The sequence below is a fragment of the Sapajus apella genome, unplaced genomic scaffold (genome assembly GCF_009761245.1).
Source record: "Sapajus apella isolate SASKATOON/1434 unplaced genomic scaffold, GSC_monkey_1.0 scaffold43, whole genome shotgun sequence".
Lineage (NCBI taxonomy): Eukaryota > Metazoa > Chordata > Mammalia > Primates > Cebidae > Sapajus > Sapajus apella.
The window spans coordinates 5,404,457-5,428,256 of NW_022436983.1; the positions used below are offsets into that span (position 1 = coordinate 5,404,457).

The 23,800-nt window shown below is 42.5% G+C and overlaps 1 protein-coding gene across 5 annotated transcripts in view; it reads right to left on the reverse strand.

Annotated features, from left to right (window-relative positions):
* MTOR (mechanistic target of rapamycin kinase) overlaps positions 1-23,800 on the reverse strand; it is a 151,155-nt gene that overhangs the window by 89,614 nt on the left and 37,741 nt on the right. For all 5 annotated transcript variants that reach the window (XR_004275827.1, XM_032300380.1, XM_032300379.1 and 2 more), the window contains 7 exons: positions 15,874-15,960; positions 13,174-13,341; positions 12,569-12,681; positions 11,783-11,945; positions 10,293-10,385; positions 8,760-8,906; positions 3,467-3,609 (listed from right to left, as the gene is read on the reverse strand). Coding sequence is in view for 4 of the 5 variants with exons in the window: in XM_032300380.1 (XP_032156271.1) it covers positions 3,467-3,609; positions 8,760-8,906; positions 10,293-10,385; positions 11,783-11,945; positions 12,569-12,681; positions 13,174-13,341; positions 15,874-15,960 (914 nt within the window). In the remaining variant the exon portion in view is untranslated. The remainder of the gene's footprint in view (positions 1-3,466; positions 3,610-8,759; positions 8,907-10,292; positions 10,386-11,782; positions 11,946-12,568; positions 12,682-13,173; positions 13,342-15,873; positions 15,961-23,800) is intronic.

Sequence of the window (23,800 nt, forward strand, 5' to 3'; positions counted from 1 at the left end):
TTTACCACAAGCCTCTGTGGATAACAGTATGCTCAGAGGTGACTTGGGCAGGAAAAAGGAACAATAAATGGATCAGCTGAGCATATGAAATCTGCACACTACAGAAACAGGGAAGTCCTAGAAACTATTTTTAAAGCATTAAAAAATACTTGAAAGAAATTAGAGGAAGCAAATCATGGCATCAAAGCAACAGTCTCAGGGGCCATCACTACTGCTAAATACACATCATAACAGCAAAGCAGCTGTGCTGACAAAAATGAAGTGAAATGTCTTGCTTTCCGCTTGCTAATGCGAAGGGCTGCTTATTAATTAAATTACCATTTTATGTCTCATTATAATGTCCAATGCAGAAATATCTAAAAAATAAGGAAGAGAATAAAAAAGAAACTAATCACTCCTTAAACCTTCCTAGAGATAACCATTGCTATATTACTTTCTAATCTTTATTCTATTCACATTCATTTTAATTTTCAATTTTGTATTCCATTGTATTTACTTACATTATATTATAAATCTTTCACCTGTATTAAAATTTTTTATAAACCAAAAAAATTTTTTTTGAGATGCAGTCTTGCTCTGCCACCCAGGCTGGAATGCAGTGGCACAACTGTGGCTCTGTATAGCCTCCAACTCCTGGGCTCAAGCAATGCCCCTGCCTTAGCCTCCTAAATAGCTAGGATTACAGGTGTGTGCCACCACGCTTGGCTAAATTTTTTATTTTTGTAGAGATAGAGTCTGGCTATGTTGCCCAGGCTGGTCTTGAGCTCTAGGCCTCCTGTGATCCTCCTGTCTCAGCCTTCCAGAGTAGTGAGATTACAGGCATTAGTCATCACGCCCAGCCTGTAAACCAAATTTTAAATGGCTGTTTAAGATTTACTACTTAAGCCGGGCGCGGTGGCTCACGCCTGTAATCCCAGCACTTTGGGAGGCCGAGGCGGGTGGATCACGAGGTCAAGAGATCGAGACCATCCTGGTCAACATGGTGAAACCCCGTCTCTACTAAAAAAAAAAAAAAAAACACAAAAAAAAAATCAGCTGGGCATGGTGGCACGTGCCTGTAATCCCAGCTACTCAGGAGGCTGAGGCAGGAGAATTGCCTGAACCCAGGAGGCGGAGGTTGCAGTGAGCCGAGATCGCGCCATTGCATTCCTGGGTAACGAGAGTGAAACTCTGTCTCAAAAAAAAAAAAAAAAAAAAAAAGATTTACTACTTAAAACAATATAATTTTTTGGTGGGGTTGAGAAATGAGAAATTACTTGACGGATACAATGTACACTATTCAGGTGATGGTTCTACTAAAAGCCCAGACTTCATGACTATACAGCATATCCTTGTAACAAACCTGCACTTGTACTCCAAAATCTTTAAAACATTTAAAAAATAAAAAACAAATGGTTATGACTCATGCCTATAAATTACAGCACTTTGGGAGGCTGAGGCAGGACGACTGCTTAAGTCCAGGAGTTTGAGATTAGCCTGAGCAACATAGTGAGACCTTATCTCTACAAAAAATAAAATTAGTTGGGCCTGGTGGTGCGTGTCTGTAGTCCCAGCTACCCGGGTGTTTGATGCGGGAGGATCACTTGAGCCCAGGAGGTTGAGGCTTCAGTGAGCTGAGATTACGCCACTGCACTCCAGCCTGGGCAGCAGAGTCCCTGCCTTGCTCTGTTGCTCAAGGCAGCCATAAAGCTGCACTCGGGTTCAAGGGAAGAAGACATGGACACCACCTCTTGATAGATTCTAACAAGATTCTAGCAGAGTGTATGGAACAGGAGCTACTGTTGCAGCCATCTTTGGAAAATAGGGTTTTGCTCTGAAACTCCGTTTCAAAAACAAAAACAAAAATGATAGGCCAGGCGCAGTGGCTCACGCCTGTAATCTCAGCACTGTGGGAAGCCGAGGCAGGTGGATCCCTTGAGGTCAGGAGTTCCAGACCAGCCTGGCTAACACGGTGAAATCCCATCTCTACCAAAATTACAAAAATTAGCTGGATGTAGTAGCATGTGCCTGTAGTCCCCGCCACTTGGGAGGCTTAGGCAAGAGAATCGCTTGAACCAGGGAGGTGGAGGCTGCAGTGAGCCAAGATCGTGCCACTGCCCTCCAGCCTGGGTGACGGAGGAAGACTACATCTCAAAAACAAAAACAAAAGAAAGATAAATGTTTAAAGTGATGTATATCCCAATTATCCTGATTTGCTTATTACATTTTATGATGTATCAAAATATCACATGTACTTTGAAAATATATATATCTGTGTCAGTAAAAAAAAAATTTGGCCAAATGGCTCATGCCTATAATCCCAGCACTTTGGGAGGCCAGCGTGGGCAGATCACTTGAGACCAGGAGTCCAAGACCAGCCTGGCCAACGTGGTGAAACCCCATCTCCACTAAAAATACAGAAATTAGCTGGGCATGGTGGTGTATGCCTGTAATCCCAGCTACTCGGGAGGCTGAGGCAGGAGAATCACTTGAGCCCGGGAGGTGGAGGTTGCAGTAAGCCAAGATTGAACCACTGCACTCCAACCTGGGCAAGAGCAAGACTGTCTGAAAAAAAGAAAAAAAAAGTTCTGGAAAATTCTATTTTCCAAAGATGTCTGCAACAGTAGCTCTTGTTCCATACACTCTGCTAGAATCTTGCTAGAATCTATCAAGAGGTGGTATCCATGTCTTCTTCCCTTGAGCCTGAGTGTGGCTTTGTGGCTGCCTTGGGCAACAGAGCAAGGCAGAAGCAACTCTTTGTGAAGTCTAAGGGTAGGTAATAAAAACACCATGCTCTTCTGCTACCTCGTTCTCTTGGGACACTCTCTCTTGAAGCCAATCACCTTCTGTGAGAAGGGCCAAGCAACCCATGGAGCGATCCCATGGAGAGGAAGCAAGGCTCCCAGCCATAGCTGGGTTCCTAGCCGGGTTCCTAGCTGGGTTTCTAGCTAGGTTTCTAGCCGAGAGTCAGCTGCATCTTGCCAGACATGCAAGCCAGCCTTGAAGGTGGATTCTCCATCCTGCCCCAGTCAAACCATCTCCACTGACACTATGTGGTGCAGAGGCAGGCTGCCCCAAAAGTCCTCCCAAATTGCAGATTCAGGGCAAAATCAATGACTGTTATTGTTTCAGACCATTTTTTTGTGGTATTTGTAACAAACACAGAAATAATTAGAATACCATTGTTACTGAAAATAAGTTACATTCAACAATTACATTCTTGCTTTTAGAGTTATAAATAACTTTGTAATTAAAATGTTAGGCCTAAATGTACTAGAAAAAGGAATTTATTTGTGGTCTACCAGCAAGGTTAAGATGGATGTTACAGTATGAGCTTGCTGAATCTGTTCTTTTTTGTTTTTTGGCATCCCACAAAATTAGAAAAATTAAAAATAGCAGCCCCTTTATTATTACTTCTAATAAAAACTAATTTGTAGATATCGTTTTCCATGTGCTGATCCTCTCCACCTGTGCTGACACGCTATACCTGGCCATCGGGTTGTAGGCCTGCGCCAGGGCCCAGCAGGATCGCAGGGAGGGCGATGATGAGTCCTTCAGCAGCTCCAGGCTCAGCCGCCTCAGCCATTCCAGCCAGTCGTCTTTGGAGACCCTCCTGGCAGCGCCCCATGCCTGTTATCCCACAGATGACAATGGAAAACAATCAGCTTCAAGGGCCAATTGAGAAAAGTCCTCATCTATTTAATGATTAGTCTACTTCTTTGATTTATAAAATCCATATTTCATGATAAAATTCCCCTAGAGTGCAAATACAAAAGAACAATATTTAATTAAAAGCCATAAAGCAAGAACAGCAACTCTGGAACATACCACACTGTGGAAAATGCCTGTTTCACAACTCCTTTGTGCTGGACTCTGACTATAGCAAAGGAGGGAGCTCTACAGAACCAGAATAGATGTGACTGTCACACTTGGGGTACATTCAACAAAGCCGAATGGCCTCCAGCAGTGCAAGAAGGGAGCTGCGTCCTCTGCATTACAACACCAGCTCATCTGACAATGAAGAGTCACGCAAGAGGGAAAAGGCTCAGGTTTACGCCATCATGAATTATGTTACAACCGGGTGAGCAGTGAGGCCAAAGCACATGGCACTGTGGCAGAACAAGAAAAAGCTGAACAGGTTTAATTTCTACTCTAGTTTATCCCCTCCAACTTCTCTCAAAACTCTGAACTCTGAAGAATCAAGAGTTACTTCCAGGGGCAGCTGAGGCAGGTGGGTGGAAAGGCTGAGGTTTTGGAGAGGTCAGTACAGTGTCATGGCCAACAGCTACACTCGACTCAATGGCTTGAGTTCAAATCCCAGTTATATAACATACTGGGTCTCTGATCTCTGGCAAGTCACTTAACTCCTCTGTGCCTCAGTTTCCTCATCTGAAAAATGAGGATTATAGTTTCTGCTTCCTGGGGTGTTTTAAGTTAGTAAATGTAATGAATTTCTAACAGTGTTTGGCACCAAGTTAGTACTGTATGCCCATTTCTCTAAAGTTAGAAACACCTGCCTGGGATCCTGGCACTGCTACTCAGCAGCTGTAACACCCTGGGCAAATTGCTTGTATGTTGCAGCTGAGCCTCAGAATTCTTCATCTAGGGATAATGTACCTAAATGGCTTAGGGGGAATAAATGAGCAAAAAATGATTGTTATTATTGTCAAAACAACACCTGTTTGAACTGGCCTAGCCCTAACTACACTAAATCCCTAACTTTTAAAATATGTTCTTTAAAGATTTTTCCAGGAGAACACGTCAATTCTCCCTAAATGGGGGAAGTCATGCAAATTAGAGCAGAAGTTCTCAAACTTTAGACTAGTGAAGTGGTCCAGTGAGTGAAAAGACCCCCGTGTGCTACGCCTAACAATCAAGGACTCAACCATCACCTCCCTGGGATAAACTGGAGATCTGCTGTTGCTTCTAAAGAGTTACCAATGAACCAGGGATGGTGGCTCAAGCCTGTAATCCCAGCACTTTGGGAGTCCGAGGTGGGTGGATCACCTGAGGTTGGAAGTTTGAGACCAGCCTAACCGACATGGAGAAACCCTGTCTCTACTAAAAATACAAAATTAGCCGGGCATAGTGGCACATGCCTGTAATCCCAGCTCCTTGGGAGGCTGAGGCAGGAGAGTCACTTGAACCCAGGAGGGAGAGGTTGCGGTGAGCCAAGAGTGTGCCACTGCACTCCAGCCTGGGCAACAAGAGCGAAACTCCGTCTCAAAAAATAAATAAAAGAGTTACCGATGAACAGAATTATACAAACTATCATTTTATGTCAAAAACCGAAGTAGAAATGTTATAAGAAACAAGCTAAATAATTACCACTGGCCATACAGTGAGAGCCCCTGAATGAGAAGGAAGAGGGAGGCTTGACTTTTACACCTTGTTCAGTTGAGCAAAATGGGAACATGCAGTCCTTTCCTGTCCACAGATATCTGGCTTCTTCCCTATAAGATGGGTCTGTGCATAGGTGTATTGTATTATGTAGCAACTGTTAAAAGCTGGACATAAACAAGGAAGTATTACTAGTTTCTTTTTCCCTCTAATGAAGTGAGGTTGGGCCTGGTTAAGGCAGAAACAATTCAACACAGCGGTTAACAGAGTGGGCTCTGGAGTCACACTATCTAGGTCAAATCCCAGCTGACACTAATTGACCTTGATTACTTAATCTGTCAGTGCCTCATGGCCCACATCTATAAAGTGAGACAGCAATGACAGCACCTAACTCATGGGGTTATCACGAAGATTAAATGAGTGAATATAAAGTGCTCTACAACAGGGCTTGACACATAGAAAGCACTCAATAAATGTTAGTTGTTACTATTACTTGATAAATGGCATTAAATAGGTTTTCAAAAAAAATCATAGCTTAATTTATCAACTAGGCCAAGTCTCCCATGTGGCCCTTTCCCGCTACTCTGTAAAACATCATCAACTCTCAATTATCTGGGTTCTATAAACTGTGCAAACATGAGCTGTTTCCTCTTGCTATCCGCCTCATCTGTTATGCTGGTGCATGTTCATGGAATGCCAGCTTACTCACGATGAAGGTAAGCCCAAAGAGATTATCATAAGACAGACAGTAAAGCTGCTGAAAATTCTGGAAGGCATTCTAGACATATACATAAATGGTTTTTATGTTTTTGTTTTTGTTTTTTTGAGACAGAGTCTCGCTCTGTTGCCAGGCTGGAGTGCAATGGCGTGATCTCAGCTCACTGCAACCTCCACCTCCTGGGTTCAAGCAATTCTAATGCTTCGGCCTCTGGAGTAGCTGGGATTACAGGCACGTGCCACCACACCAGCTAATTTTTGTACTTTTAGAAGAGACGGGGTTTCACCATGTTGGCCAGGATGGATTCAATCTCCTGATCTACCCACCTCGGCCTCCCAAAGTGCTGGGATTACAGGCGTGAGCCACCGTGCCCGGCTGGTTTTTGTTTTCTGAATCACATAAATCCTCTATTATCACAGCCAATAAAAGGTGACTGAGGTGGCAAATTGTTACTTTGAAAGCTGGTTAAGACTGATAAATATACCAATCTCTAATTATTATTACATGATTATAAGGAGGCACAATTTACCACTCTGCTTTTTTTTTCTTTTTCTTTTTTTGGTGAGATAGGGTCTTGCTCTGTTGCTTGTGCTGGAGTGGTGCAGTGGCATGATCACTGCTTACTGCAGCCTTGACCTCCTGGGCTCAAGAGATCCTCCCACCTCAGCCTCCTGATTAGCTGGGACTACAGGCATGCACCACCATGCCCAGCTAATTTTTCTATTTTTTGTAGAGGGGCATTTTGCCATGTTGCCCCAGCTGGTCTTGAACTCCTAGGCTGAAGTAATCTTCCTGCCTTGGCTTCCCAAAGTGTTGAAATTACAGGCATGAGCCACCGCACCTGGCCCCCCACACCCTTTTTTTTTTTTTTTTTAGAGACAGAATCTTGCTCTGTTGTCCGGGCTGGAGTGTGGTGGCGCGATCACAGCTCACTGCACCCTGGAACTCCGGGGCTCAAGTGAACCTCCTGTCTCAGTCTCCCAAATAGCTGGGACTACAGGCAGGTATCCCTCTGCCCAGCTAATTTTAAAATTTTTTCAATTCTTTTTTTTTTTTTGGAGACAGGGTCTTACTCTGTCACCCAGATTGGAGTTAATTTTTTTCATTTTTATCATAGAGATGGTATCTTACTATGTTGCCCAGGCTGGTCTCAAACCCCTGGCTTCAAGTGATTCTTCCATTTTGGCCTGCCAAATTACTGGGATTACTGGCATAAGCTGCCACGCCCAGTTCCCAAAATTTACTTTCCAATGAAATAGATCTGAGAGTCAGCTGTGGAGGATTTTGTTTAGAGTTTTGAACTTGATCTACTTTCTCAGGTGAGATAAACTAAGAGTCTTTCTTTTGTCTCTCTGGCAAGTTTATGCTTATTTTTTCCCAGTCTCGGTAGAAAGCAAAACTTCCTGGTAGCAAACTAGATTACTGAAGAATTTCCTAAAATAGAACAAAGCTCTAAAGCAGGGTGGACAGCTGCCTGATTGGAAGGACATTCTGAACCTAGTCAGAATGAAAACATCTGGATGGAAATGTGCATCTGGCCTCCTGCCTGGCCCCTCCCTCAACTGTGAGGTGTCAGCAGGGTGGCCTCAATGATTGCCTGGGAATGCCAGGTGACTGATAACCTTTTTCTTCCTCCTAAAGTCTCAGAGTAGCAGTTACAAAATCCCCAGAGGGAAAGCAGCATCACTCCTGACCCAGGAATATTTTACTACCTCCATCTTGACCCAGCAAACATTTCTTTGCAGTGGTCACCTGAAGCTGTTCATGTGAGTAAAAACTCTGAAACAACAGTAATAAACTCCCAGTGTTCCAAAGCTGGGCATGAGCCCACACACATGCACACAGGACTGTGTTCAAGTCTTTATGGGCTTTGCCAAAAGAAGTGAACGAGTCAGCTGGGACACAGTCTTGCCCAGTTCTTCACCTCTGCTGCTGCACATGGAGTGAGCTGGCTAACAGATGAAAAATAACACTGAAATCCAAACTGGAAGTTGCTTACAGTCACCAGAAACATGAAAGACTAATGCAAAATGTGGAAAATCATCAACGTGGTATATTTATTTAAAAGTCAGTGAAGTTATTATGATTATTCTGCTCTGATTCACTGAGATGCGGAGAATGGCTGGTGGCATACATGGTGAAAAGCTGGTCATATCTTAGGCTTTGGCCAGCAGAGAGAATTCAGTAATCACCTGGAAAGTTTTAAAATCTCACTACTCAAAGTGTGGTCCATGGACCAGCAGTATCACATTACTTGGCAGCTTGTCAGAAATGCAGAGTATCAGGCCCAACATCAGACTGCCAACATCAGAATAAGCGTTTTAACAAGATTCCCAGCAAGTGGTAAACCCAATGAGTTTGAGAAGTTTGAATGCTGTTTTAAAGAGCCTTCATCAGTCTCGGTGCCAACTAGGGGGCTCACTAGCTTTGCGGCGTTTATGTAAAAAACGAGAATGTATTTGCAGCAAAAGTTCTAGCATCCATACTCCAAGGGAGCACAAAAGGACATTTTGTTCTCTCTGTTTTCTCTATTCAAAACAAAATTACAATTCAGACACCTGGAAAAGACAAAATGATCTAAGTTCATGGTGTCTAGATTTCTAGAAAAAACAATGGACTGGTTTTTGGTTGGTTTAAACTGAAGGTGGCAACAGTCAAAAGTCTTGAGCAAGTGAGAAGGGCAGAGCTCTCCTTCCCCAGTCCCCTGAAACAATGGACTTGCCCTTTGGAGGTTGATGGTGCTGACGTGCAGTTTCTTCATGGGTCCTGTTTCCACTGGTCCACTAGCCAATGCATCCCCCTGGCCACTCCTAAGCATTCGATGCTGGTAAATCAAAGGATCCTCCTCTTCATCAGCAAGTGTGTAACCCTGCAACCAGAAATTCATAGGAAACACCTACAACTCTACCAGATGCTTCTGGTTTAGAAAATATCCTTAAACTTTGGGAGGTGCAGACCTTCTGGTAGAGCCAGGATTTCAGTAAGAAGTACAAAGTCACATGTATGAACAAAATGAACCACGGGTGGGCTGACTCCACAACTGTAGACCAGTCTTTGCTAGTCAGTCCTAGTTACTAACAAGCACTGACTTATAGTAGGAGCAAGCAACCATGCAACTAGCAAAGATAAACAATTGCCAACAATGGGAAGAGTGATAAAGTATTTGGAACAAAGGCAGCACACAGCCCCATCCCCTGGCTGCTTTTTACTCTTTAAAAAGAATTATTTACTCATTTATTTATTTGTGCCTCCCTATGTATCTATTTTATTTATTTATTTATTTTGAGACAGTCTAGCTCTGTCACCCAGGCTGGAGTGCAGTGGTACAATCTCAGCTCACTGCAACCTCTGCCTCCTGGGTTCAAGCAATTCTCTTGCCTCAGCCTCCTGAGTAGCTGGGACTACAGGCATGCACTACCATGCCTGGCTAATTTTTATATTTTTAACAGAGAGAAGGTTTCGCCATGTTAACCAAGCTGGTCTCAAACTCCTGACCCCAAGTGATCCTCCTGCCTCAGCCTCCCAAAGTGCTGGGATTATAGGCGTGAGCCACTGGGCCAGCCTTTAATCTACATTGAGACAGGGTCTCACTGTGCCACCCAGGCTGGAGTGCACTGGTACAATCACAGCTCACTGCAGCCTCAGGTGATCCTCGCACTTCAGCCTCCTGGGTAGCTGGGACCACAGGTGCCCTCCATCATGAGCACCTAACTTTTAGTATTTTTTTGTAGAGATGGGGTTTCACCATGTTGCCCAGGCTGGTCTCAAACGCCTGGGCTCAAGTGATCCACCTACCACACGCCTGGCCTCCCAAGGCATGAGCCACTACGCCCAGCCCCCTGCCTGTTTTTATATAGCCCAAGAGCTAAGAAGGGTTTTTATACTTTTAAATGGTTGGGGGAAAAAAATCAAAAGAAGATTGACATTTTGCAACACATGAAGATTGAGAGAATCAAATTGAGGTGTCCATAAATAAAGGTTTACTGGAATGCAGCCGGGCTCATCATTTACACATCGTGCATGGCTGCTCTCAGGCTGCAGTGGCAGAGCTGAGGAGTTGCAAAAGACATCACATAGCCTACAAAACTGAAAAAAAAGTTTGCCAATCCCTAGTTTAGAGCTAAAAAGCTATAGATACTCCCATAGCCAAGACTACAAGAATATCAAGCAGTAAAGACAACAGGGACTGCAGAAGCAAAAGGAAGTGTAGTTCACCTTGACAATTGCTTCAGAAGGGAAAGGAAGTGTAGCTCACCTTAACAATTCTGCAGATAAGCACGTCATAGCGCTGATGATTGATTCGGTGTCGCACCAGAACTTTATTCACCATTGGAATGAAAATTTGGTACTACAACAGGAGGAGGAAGAGATTAGAAACTATCATTTTGGAAAGTGGAAAGAAAGCAGAGGAAAAAATGTTATACAACTACGTTATGGCCATTTGTTCTGGGTTTGTGGCTAACTGTAATATTCAGAAGACTCCTTCTTCCCATCTCCTGCTATAATGCTAGCCCAAGTCCCCATCATCTTCCATCTGACTTATGATGGTGGCCTCTTAATGGACCTTTGTTCTGCCCTTATCTCCACAGCCTATTTTCCCACACAGCATTGACAGTTATTATTTAAAAATATTAAGTCAGGTCATATTTTTCCTGTGTTCAAAATCCACCAAAAACTTCCAGTCTTGCTCAGAGTAAAAGCCAAAATACTTACAACGGCCCACAATAGTGATCTGCAAATTTTAGTGGGACAGCTCACGAAACCAGAGACTGCTGGGCTCCACAGCTAGAGTATCTGATTCAGTAGGTCTTAGGTGAGATGAGGTCTTGCTCTGTTGCCCAGGCTGAAGCGCACTGGCACAATTATGCGGGTTACTGCAGTCTGGAACTCCTGGGCTCATCCCTCTGCCTTAGCCTCCTGAGTAGTGGGGACTACGGGCAAGTGTCCCTGTGCCTGGCTAATTTTTAAGTTTTTTTGTGGAGACAGGGTCTTGCTATGTCTCGAGTTGGTCTCCAACTCCTGATCTCAAGCAATTCTCTTGCCTCAGCCTCCCAAGATGCTGGAATTACAGGTATGAGTCTCTGTGCCTAGCTCAAGAATTTGCATTTCTAATAAGTTCTCGGGTATGTAGATATTGATATTGCTTGTCCAGGAATTATATTTTGAGAGCTACAGGCCTACAAGATCTGATCTCTACTATCTTGCTTTATCTCTATCACCTTAACTCCGAGCACGTCCCTGTTGCTCGCTCCTCTGAAGTCACACTGCTCTTGTGCTATGCCCTGAACTCTTTGAGCAAGCTGCCACCTCAATCCCAGCATTTGCTATTTCTGCTCCCTGCATCCAGTTCTTTGCAACTGGGCCTTTATTTTATTTAGGTCTCTGCTTAAGTGTCAACTGATCAGAGGTCTTCTCTGTCTACCCTAAATAAAGACCATTTTTCCCCACTTCAACCCATCACTCAAGAAACAAGCTGTGTTTATTTGCTTTGCTTCATTAGGATGGAAGCTCTATGAGAGCAAGGACTTTATTCTGTTTACTGTGTTATCCCCAGAACAGCACTTAGCTCACACAGGCTGCTCAATAAATGCTGAACAAATGAAAAAAAAAAAAAAAAAAAGCAAGTAATTTCATATTCTCTGATGGTGGCTGGCACCGTAGACTACCAAATGGAGTGGCTCACAGACAAAGTCTTCTTTCCAAATAAGGCAGAAGAGCACCTGTTTGTCCACACTCTCCTCTTACCTTCTTCCCCAGTTGAAAAACAAGTGAAGACAGTGTGTCCATGGCTGTGGAGCGCAGTTCTGGGCTCTGGTCCAGTGTTCGAACAATAGGGTGAATGATGCGGGAGGCATAGTCAGTGAAATCCAGGGACTCCGTCAGACGGTCCACGGTCTCCAGCGCTGCCCTACAACAATCGCTAACATACAGTAACTGCTAACACACAATCTCCAAGGAAGACACGTGGCTGAGGGTGATCTTAACAGTCAGCATTGAAGGGATGGGAATGAATGGCTTCTAAGGTATTTTGGATGACATGGATCCAACATATATTCCAGTGGGATAGGACAGTTAAGATTTCCATAAACCTGGGACATTTCTTTTCTTTTGAGACAGAGTTTCGCTCTCGTTGACCAGGCTGGAGTGCAATGGTGCGATCTCGGCTCACTGCAACCTCCGCCTCCTGGGTTGATTCTCCAGCTTCAGCCTCCCGAGTAGCTGGGATTACAGGCATGGGCCACCATGCTTAGCTAATTTTTATATTTTTAGTGGAGACAGGGTTTCTCCATGTTGGTCAGGCTGGTCTTGAACTCCCGACCTCAGGTAATCTGCCTGCCTCAGCCTCCCAAAGGGCTGGGATTACAGGCATGAGCCACCGCGCCCGGCCAAACCTGGGACATTTCTAAACTAAAATAATGAGAGTTGAAACAACAACAAAATATAAAGATGGCCTGGGAACTTAAGAAACGAACATTTTCAACAAAACATTAAAAGTTTAATGATTGCTAGTCCCAAAGAGGAGGTGCTCACTTTCGAGATGGCAGGGGAGCTTCAGGGGCATCAAACAACTTCACAATAGGAGGCAGCAGCAAATGCAGGTAGTCATCCAGGTTGGCACCAAACAGCTGGATTGCAGCCAATAACTGCAAAAGGGAACAAAAGCATGGTGATCAACAGTCAGCTCCCAAGTATCTAAGGACATGGAACGTGTGGTGGTGTGGATAATTCAAAGTTCTGTGGCGACTGGGAAAAGCCTTTATTAAATGGCCTTGGACTATATCCTTTTGGGTAGCACTTTCTCCCCCTCATTTTATTTGCTTACATATTACTTTGCTTTCTCTGTGCTCATTTGAGTTGATAAGGAGCCCATTTGCTGGATAATAAAGAAAATTGGTCTGGGATAAAATATCTGCCAAGACTAATCCATTAGAAGAGATATGAAACATAAGGATAATCAAGAGAGGATTACAGACATTCTGTAAACTGCACACATTGAGTATTAGTATTCTTGGGATTCTGTCTTATGAAGTGGGCGTCAGCCTGTCACTTAGAACAAGGTCTCAGCTTTGAGCTGAACACCCAGGGACTCTGGGGGAAACAGAAAATCTCTCTGGAGAATGACGTAGACTACTCACCTTGATCGAGACGATGCGGCCTGGGCTGTTGTCATGCATGAAGACACGCAGCATGTGCGGGATCAGCTGGGGCAGGTACAGCTTAAATTCACCCCCAAGAGCTACCACAATTTGCTCAATGAGAAGAATGATCGTGCTCTGAATTGAGGTGTTCATGACCCAGAATTCCTACAAAGAGAAGAAAGTCAGAGGAGCTGAGTCAGGTCCCATTCTGCTAATATATGAACCGAGGAATGCAAATGGCCAGAAAAGCAAAACTGTAGTAAGCATGGTCTGCTCCGAGATCAACTCCTCCCTCCCCTCCTCCCACTGGGCCCTTCTTGCATCCTATGTTGCAGCCATACTGGACAAACTCGACTGCATTTCCCCAGATGCACCAGGCTACCTCAGTCCTCTGGGCTTTGCTCATGCTGCTTCCTCTGCCTGGAATCCTACTTCTTGCTCAGTTAGGTCCTATCTGTCTTTCTGGACGTGGTTCAAGCCTCACTTCTCCCATGCAGACTTTCTTGTTCTCTTTCCACGATCCACTTGGGTCCTTTACACTCTCTTTGCTGGCAGCTGTAATGCTTCCTTTGCTTTGCCAACCTCCCTCTAGACTGTAGGCTACTTAAGGACAAGAAACCTCTTAACTCATCTCTGTATCCCCAGAATCTATCAATCAGACCATTTGGAATGTTCTAGAATGAACAGATGACTAAGTCACTCTAAGAGCTCTGAAGTGGTTCAGGGTGAACCTGGACCTTACTTTGGTATCATCTGATCTCTACCAGGGGGTGACTCCAGTATTACAAAAATTTCCTGGCTTTTCTGGATTTAGATTTTGCTCTTAATAGATAGCACCTAACATCTGTCCCCTCCCAACAATCTATCCATCAGGCCTGAATGGTGCTACAAAATGAGTACCTTTCTACACCCATATGGTTATTTTCCACCTAAGTTACTAAAATAAAACCCTAGCCAACTGGCCACAGATCCTGCCTTAGCACTACAAAGCAAATTAGTTCAAGCCTCTAACTCCGGGAAAAGCTATCATTTCAAATCAACTCAAAAAGACAGCTGCCTACCACTATCTTTAAAATTTCTGGAGTCAAGAGATTTAATAACAGAAATCCTACTAATGACGGCAATACATGAATAGTAATATCCTTGGAGCCTCTAAACAGTTCAAAGTAGAAGTCCATAAAAACAAGAATAACTCCTCAGATGAAAGGCTTTATAGAAAGATACAGTATTTTTATTTAAAAAGATATCTTAAAAAGCATAATGGCTGTAGAAGATGGTGATAAAACTTCTTTTTCCTCTACTTGGAGATAAGTATTCTCTTTGAAAAAGCTGTGTTTTCTAGGTTAAAAGTGTTGCCAAAGAAACACCACAGACTTTACAGCCTCCAGAGTCTGATGTTCATTTACTTGAACCCCACTCTGCCTTCTTTAGAGAAGGCCTACCTACCTCCCAGCTGCATTATCATCAGCTCCTCACAGGGGCTTCTCTACCTCAAAGATGTCAGGAAGCCTGCCAAGGGACGTCAGCTGGATCACTGTTCACAAAGACTATTTTCTTCCCAGGCTCAGGAGAGCTCATTAAAATGCCCAAAATCAACGGTCAAAGGAAGAGCCCCTGCTGCACCTTCTCTATCTGGGATGAAATGAAAGCTGCATTTTGCAGGTGTAAGGCTCCCTGCCTCAAATCCCTGTGTACTGGTCATAAACCTGTTATGATTTTAATATGGTCATATCGTGTCCTTGTTTAGCCTTTTTGGGAGGATTAAGTCACAGATGACTTCATCCTTCTCCCATGAGGACACTGCTTCTTCCCTTGCTCCTCCTCTCCCTAAGACCAGCCATCGGCCTTTTTAGTATTCTGCCTAAATCTTCCTGGTACAGAGGCTTCTGTGGTAGCACTCAGGGAATAGAGGAGCTTTTAATTATTTATACATGTGGGAGGTTTTCAGTTCTGAGACCCAGGTGCTGGGAAGTTCCATCTGAAGCCAGCCATTTTGATTTTAGTCCTGCTGCTTCCTTGAAACTAACTACAGAGGTCTGGTGTGAAAGAACAGAAATCATCTTCCCACCCTTTGAGGACATGCTGTCCCTGCAAAGCAACCTTCTCTGCAAAGACATTTAAATTATATAGAACAGTAGGAAAAACGATATTGCCAATGGGTGTCTTCTGGTACCTACTGAATGCATGTTATAGAATCCTGGGGTCTGAGCCTTTTCTCATGTGCCACTGGAGTCAAAAGGTGATATGTATGGTTTTGAAGGTAGCAGGTTAAAGCATCACCTTGTTCCTTGGTGCCCAACCCATGTCCATCATATTTAACAGCCCTAAGAAAACCCAATGCCCAATCCCTTCGTGGTTTATAAGCAGTAAGGAAGAGGGCTTTTGTGAGAATAGAAAAGCACTGTTGTGACATTAAAGTGAAATTGCTTTGTTGTGTGTGAGGCAAATAACCCAAGAGTCTATTTCTGGCAGAACAATTAAGGATTTCTCTTCAACCGTCATGCGTTGCACTTTTGTACCTGAGAACCTGGATATACAGCCCTTCCTCCCCCTCAAAATCCAGTGGGCTTTGTTCCACCTCCTGGACTGGGGCTGTAACAGCTCTACAAAGATCCATGAAAAAAAGGTCTATATCATCCAAACTTGCTTCTGAGCCTTCCTCGATCCAAACGCGAAGAGGCCAAAGCATTAACTCACTCTCATGAGGGTGACTATTTCATCCATATAAGGTCTGATGTGGCTCTTCACAAAGGACACCAACATTCCCAGCTGCTGGAACAAAAACTGAAATGGACAAGAGTCAAACAGTTGGTATCATGAAGGACACTGAATCCCCAGGCTTACCTTAAGTTCATGTGAACAAATAAAGATAACTATGGAATGGGTTTCCACACTACACCATCTACTGATAACATATTTCAAAGACTCAAACTTGGCTAGGTTTGAAGGTCCAGTGCTTTTGAAGGCCGAAGTGGGAGGATTGCTTGAGGCTAAGAGTTCAAGAACAGCCTGGGCAACATAGTGAGATCCTGTCTCTACAAGAAAATACAAAAAATTAGCTGGGCACTTGCCTGTAGTTCTAGCTACTCTGGAGGCTAAGGTAGGAAAAATGCCTGAGCCCAGGAGTTCAAGGCTTAGTCAGCTATGCGTGTGCCACTACACTCCACCTTTGGTGACAGAGTGAGACTCTGTCTCTTTAAAAAAAAAAAAAAAAAAAGACTCAAACTTAAATGGTGATGGTGATGAGGACTCAAAACAACTGTCAGGGGCTTTTACACACCAGACGAGCCAGTTACTGCGTAGCAGCGGTGTTGTAACCCTCACTTAACCTCCCGGTGTCCAGGTCCTTCCATTTTAGTACTTATCTCATAGACTTGTTGTGAGGCTTAAATGGGATAATTCATGTCAAGCACTACAACAGGGACATGAATACTATTCAGTGCATATAATGAATGTCTGTATCACTGAAGGATCTCTGGAGTCACTAAACGAAAAAATAAACCTGAAAGTTTTAACCAGCTATAAATATACATTTTGTTTATTTAGCTCTAATTAATTACTACTTACTTCCTAAAATAAATACAGCTAACTCTTGATTATGGGCATTGTAGCTCGTTTACAGTAATTAACTCATTACTTAGGTCTTAATTAATTAACTGTGTCTCTGAGAGTTTATGAACCAAAACAGCAAGCAAATTGGGGTAGGGATAGAATGAGGAGATTCTACTTAAGCTGGTACCTTTTAGGTGAAAGAAGAAAAAAATGTCCACTAAATAAAGCTGGGAATAAGGAAGGTGTGGGTAGAGAAAATCTCAACTACTTTCCAGGTTAAAGATTTGTCTTCAAGATGTAGGTTTTATTTTGTTATAAGCTAGTATTACATGATATAAGATAGTATTACATGCAATAAGTAGCAAATAACATTTGAAACTTCTCTCCCCCAAATTTTTATAGCTGTCTCTGCCTTTGTTCCTCACCATTAACAAGGATAATTTGGAAAATGAATATATATATTTTCACTCTTATCCACATGACAGTTAGGTGAGTGGGGGATAAATAAAAAGCACTGCTTCAAAAAAAAAAAAAAGTGTCATTTCAAACAGTAAGTAATGAACTCAAGAGTACTCATTACCCAAAGAGGCAAGATCAGTAGGACATTCAGGATTGGGGTCCAAGAAGAGTTTGGATACACTCCCTAATGATGACTTTGACTTCTAAGGTGGTTACGTCACCAAATGGCACATGTTTGACTAAGTAGAGTCATTTCTACCTATCTCCTGGTCCCCACCATCCCCCAAATTGAATCACTACAGACGTTTTTTTGTTTTTTTTGAGATGGAGTTTTTGCTCGTTGCCCAGGCTGGAGTGCAATAATGCGATCTCGGTTCACCACAACCTCTGCCTACTGGATTCAAGTGGGTCTCTTGCTTCAGTCTCCTGAGCAGCTGGGATTACAGGCATGTGCCACCACGCCCAGCTAATTTTGTATTTTTAGTAGAGATGGGGTTTCTCCATGTTGGCCAAGCTGTTCTCAAACTCCTGACCTCATGATCCACCCGCCTCAGCCTACCAAAGTGCTGGGTTTACAGGCGTGAGCCACCGCGTCAGGCCCACAGACAGTTTTTGTAAAATGATCCCTATACAAATATGTCATTACAGATATAAAAGAACATGAGACTAAATATAAAGTTCAGATAAATTTTTGTTATGCAAAGCCTGAAAGAAAGCAGAAAACCTAAGCTGGAGGAAAACAGGCCAACAGAGATGGTGGGGAGGTCAGAGAAAACCATGAGACAGAAAGAGGAAACAAGCTTCCTGGTCCTTGGTGCACAGTTAGGGAACACATCAGTGGCTTATTCTTAAGGAGTAGCTGCCCAAGGGACACGGACAGGTAAGTGCCTCAATGCTGAGTAGGGAGCTAGAGGAGCTGCCTCTTCTTCCTTAGCCTTTCACTAGCATTCTTTTTTTACTCAGAACATGAGTATTTTAAAAGAACACAGTTTTGCTCCTGAAAATATGATGCACTAGATCTCCTCCCAAACTCCCCCACTACGAAAAGCCTAAAATTAAGGCAAAAAAGATAAATATGATTTGGCCAGGTGCGGTGGCTCATGCCTATAATCCCAGCTGTTTAGGGGGGCCGAGGCAGGGAGATCACCCTGAGCTGAGGAGTTCACAACCAGCCTGTGCAACATGGCAAAACCTTGTCTCTACCAGAAGAAAAAAAAAAAAAAAAAACAAATAGCTGGGCATAGTGGCATGTGTCTGTAATCCCAGTTACTTGGAAGGCTGAGGTGGGAGGATCGCTTCAGCTTCAGAGGTAAGGTTGCAGTGAGCTGAGGTCATGCCACTGTGCTCCAGCCTGAAGCCTGTCACATAAAGCCAGACCTTCAAAGAGCTACATATTAAGAGAAACGGTAAGTTTAAAAGAAGAAATTTGCCAGTTATGATGTGAGGTCTGGGTAGAAAAATGCCTCCCCTAAGAGTTCATAATTTCAGGCCTCTTATCATATGGGTTTAGGGATTTATTTTAACTTATGGCCCGGGAATCTCTAAGCCAAGAAATGAAAGTTCTCCTGGGTCACCTGGCAGAAGTAAATGCATAACCTCTCTGGAGAAATGCAAATTTAGAGCAGATTTTCTAGTATCGCTCCAGGGAAAGACCAGTTGAATATGCTATATGATTCAAAATTATAAAACCTGTAAGGAAATAGACCGTGACTTATCGCATGACCAGAAGCATAGCCGTGCTTCTGACAAGCATGACTTCTCAGAAACAATAAACAAGAATCAGACCCACTGAGAATTTTACATATAATAGAAGTATTTGATAGAAAATTTAGTCTGTTTAAAATGCCTTTTAAAAAAAAGTGGGAATAAGGCTTGGTGTGGTGGCTCACGCCTGTAATCATGGTGATCAGCTCAGGGTGATCTGCCTGTAATCCCAGCACTTTGGGAGGCCGAGGTGGGCGGATCACTTGAGGTCAGGAGTTCACAACCAGCCTGGCCAACACAGTGAAACCCCGTCTCTAGTAAAAATACAAAAAATTAGCTGGGCATGGTGGTACACACCTGTAGTGCCAGATACTTGGGAGGCTAAGGCAAGAGAATTGCTTGAACCTGGGAGGCGGAAGTTGTAGTGAGCTAAGATTGCATCACTGCTCTCCAGCCTGGGTGACAGAGCGAGACTCCATGTTAAAAAAAAAAAAAAAAAAAGTGAGAATAAAATAATTTTAGTAAGGAACAAAGTACCACCAAAAAATAGTAGGCATATTTGAAAGAACCTACTACAACTTAAAGAAATAAAATATAGTTGAAACCAAACCCCAGCTAGGCATGATGGCTCATGCCTGTAATTCCAGCACTTTGGGAGGCCGAGGCGGGTGGATTGCTTGAGGCCAGGAGTTCAAGACCAGCCTGGGCAACATGGCAAAAACCCTGTCTCTATTAAAAATGAAAAAAAAAAAAAAAAAAAAAAAAAAAAAAAATCAGCCAGCATAGTGGTGTACACTTGTAGTCCCAGCTACTCGGGAGGCTGAGGCACGTGAATCACTCAAACCTGGAAGGCAGGGAGGTTGCAGATAGTCAAGATGGAACCACTGTGCTCCAGCCTGGACAGCAGAGCAAGTTCTCAAAAAAAAAAAAAGACATAAAACACGAAAACCTCAATCACAGGTGAAAGACAGAGCTCAAGAATTAGTGAACAGACAATAGATATGAATGCCAGAATGCATCTGAGAGACAAAGATGAAAAATATGTCCAAGGAGCTAAGAGACATTAATGATAAAGTGACAATCTATAGCATGTCTAATCAGAATTCCAAAAGAAAAAAAAAAGAAGGTATGCCGGGCGCAGTGGCTCAAGCCTGTAATCCCAGCACTTTGGGAGGCCGAGGCGGGTGGATCACGAGGTCAAGAGATCGAGACCATCCTGGTCAACATGGTGAAACCCCGTCTCTACTAAAAATACAAAACATTAGCTGGGCATGGTGGTGCATGCCTGTAATCCCAGCTACTCAGGAGGCTGAGGCAGAAGAATTGCCTGAACCCAGGAGGCGGAGGTTGCGGTGAGCCGAGCGCCATTGCACTCCTCCAGCCTGGGTAACATGAGTGAAACTCCGTCTCAAAAAAAAAAAAAAAAAAAAAAAAGAAGGTGTAAGGACAAAATTCCATAAAAGATAATACATGAGAATTTCTCAGGAACTGATAAAAGATACTAATCCTCACATTCAGGAAGCCCTCTAAGTCTCAAACAGGATAAACAAAAGAAATTCACAAATAGATATATAATAGTGAACACTTCAGGATAACAAAACAATGAGAAGTAAAGCCACAGAAAAAAGATTATATAAAAGGGATCCATGATCTCTCAAAAACAACAAAAAGAAGTCAGAAAGTGGGATCATATCTACAGTTGTAGGAGAACCTAGAATCATATTCTTCACTAAATGAAAATTTAAAAAGAGGGTGAAATGAAGACTTTTTCAAATAAAAACAGTTTACTTCAGTGAATGCTCATAAGAGAAATTTGTCCTAGGAAGAAAGGTAGGAGTAAGCTCTAATATGGAAGAAAGAATGGTGAGACATAAAATAATATGTGTGAATGAATAAACAAACACAACATAAAATGATAATAATAATGTTTAAGGAGATGGAGGAAGGGGGCCAAGGAATGCAGGCAGCCTCTAAAACAAGCTTGTCCAATCCCTGTTCTAGAAGCTAGAAAAAGGAAGGAAATCAATTCTCTCCTAGAGCTTCCAGATGGGAACACAGCCCTGTCAACACCTTGATTTTATTCCAGTGAGACCTCATGTCAGAATTATAACCTAGATAGCTGTAAGATAATCTGTGTTATGTGACTAAATTTGTGGTAATTTGTTATAGCAGCAATAGGAAATAATACAGGAAGGAAGAAAACGATGTATAAAGATGGTGACAGAAGCTAGATGTTGCTGGATAGATCTTATTTATAGTTCTAGCTCTGGAACTATGTTAATGTCTTACATAACTAAAAGTTAATTTGTTTTTTTTTTTAGGTGGAGTCTTGCTCTGTCACCCAGGCTGAAGTGTAGAGGTGCCTATAGTCCCAGCTACTTGGAAAGCTGAGGCAGGAGAATTGCTTGAACCCAGGAGGCAGAGGTTGAAGTGAGCTGAGATTGCGCCACTGGACTCCAGCCTGGCAACAGAGTGAGACTCTGTCTCGGAAAAAAAAAAAAAGTATGTATGCAATTTCACTAAAAGAAATCTGAGCTCCTTGGAAATGGCAATGTCCAGGTTTTAGTGAAATATACTTGATAAGCTTGGAGTAATTTTTTTCTGCCAGAAAGCAAGAAAGTCTACTGGACCATGTAAAAAGGACGCCAGACTGATCAGGATAATTTGACTGTGAAAAAGATTAGTGCTTGCAATGAATAGAAATACTATATATATATGTTGTATTTATGTATATATATATATTTCACATAGAAATACTCTATAGAGAGCTTGCTACATATAGAAAGCTCTGATTTCTTTCAGTGAGATTACATACATATGCGTATTTTTTATACCTATAAATAGTAAATGACCAATATTAATATTAATAAGATTACTAAATGTAGTTTAAGATATTTCACTTGATATTCTTCTTTGAGTGATTATGTAACGAACTTGGTTTATAGTATAAATAAAAATAGATTATATATATATATCTTTATGAGTTCACACTGATATTCCAAAGAATGAGAACGGGTTTGGGAGGTGGGAAGATGCCTGGGTCACCTTTGAAAAGTTGTTAGCAGGCCAGGCGCGGTGGCTCACGTCTGTAATCTCAGCACTCTGGGAGGCCAAGGCGGGTGGATCACCTGAGGTTGGGAGTTTGAGACCAGCCTGACCGACATGGAGAAATCCCGTCTCCAGTAAAAATACAAAATTAGCATGGCATGGTGGTGTGTGCCTGTAATCCCAGCTACTCAGGAGGCTGAGGCGGGAGAATCGCTTGAACCGGGGAGGCAGAGGTTGCAGTGAGCTGAGATCACACCACTGCATCTTGCCTAGGCAACAAGAGTGAAACTCTGTCTCAAAAAAAAAAAAAGAAAAAGAAAAGTTGTTAGCAGCTTGACTCATTAAAAAACTGATAAATTGATAAAGAATCATGCATTATTCTGCTTTTCCTGCGTGATCTACATTTCAAATTACCTAAGCAGTTTACTACATAAAGTTATTTTTAAAAATTTATTTAAAAAAAATTTTTTTTAAATAAAATGAGATAGGGTCTTGCTATGTTGCCCAAGTTGGTCTTATACTCCTGGGTTCAAGTGATCCTCTCATCTCAGCCTCCCCAAAGTGGTGGTATTACAGGTGTGAGCCACCATGCCCAGCCAAGTTCTTTATTTCTAAAGAACTTTCTGACTAATAAATCCAGAAGGATAATCAAATTAGAAAATCACCATTTGGGGGCACATGTTTTCAGGACCTCCTGAGGGATGTGTCATGGAAAAAAAAAAAAAATACACACAAATGCAAATAAGAAACTCACCATTTTGCAATTCCCAATCAAATAATGGCTCTAGGAAATAACTACCAATGAATGCTAAAATGATCAGAAAAAAAGCTGATGGGGAACTTCACAACAGATAGATCAGATGACAATATCCAAATCCACCGATTAGCCTTTGCAGTACCTGTGGGTCATCTTGAAAATATCTGTTTACTAAATGCTCAAACAGGAGGTACACGATACTGTAACCTATCAAGTATCTCTTGCCAAAAGAATGGAACCTGAATCTAATCAAGCCTCTAAGTCTAACTAGTTTATAGGAAATTAATACACCTTGAAGAAACAGCCAAATCCAGTATGAGAAATAGGACAAATGACCTGGTTTCTTCTACAAATACATGATTTTTTTTCTTAAATAGAAGGAAAAGGTAAATAAATGGTAAAAGAATTATATTTATCAACCAAATGTCAGATGTAGACCTTATTTAGATTCTGATTTGAATAAACCAGATTACAATGACATTTTTAAGACAATCAAGGACATTTGAAGAAAGCTTGGTATTAAATAACACTAATAAATTATTGTTAGCTTTGTAGGTGTTACAATTGTATTGTGGTTATATGGAAAAAAGCATTTATTGGTGAAATAATATGATATCTGTAATTTGTTTTAAAATTCTCCAGAAATGTATGTATATGAGGGAAAAGGCAATGGAGGTAAGAGATGAAACTAAATTGACAAAATGCTAGTAATTATTGATGGGTATATGAGAATCTAATAGGTTATCTACTTGATTTACAATTTAAATAGTCTATTAAAAAATGTTTAGAAAAATTAGAGGCCGGGCGCGGTGGCTCATGCCTGTAATCCCAGCACTTTGGGAGGCCGAGGCGGGTGGATCACGAGGTCAAGAGATCGAGACCATCCTGGTCAACATGGTGAAACCCCGTCTCTACTAAAAATACAAAAATTAGCTGGCATGGTGGTGCACGCCTGTAGTCCCAGCTACTCGGGAGGCTGAGGCAGGAGAATTGCCTGAACCCAGGAGGCAGAGGTTGCTGTGAGCCAAGATCGCGCCATTGCACTCCAGCCTGGGGAACAAGAGTGAAACTCCGTCTCAAAAAAAAAAAAAAAAAAAAGAAAAA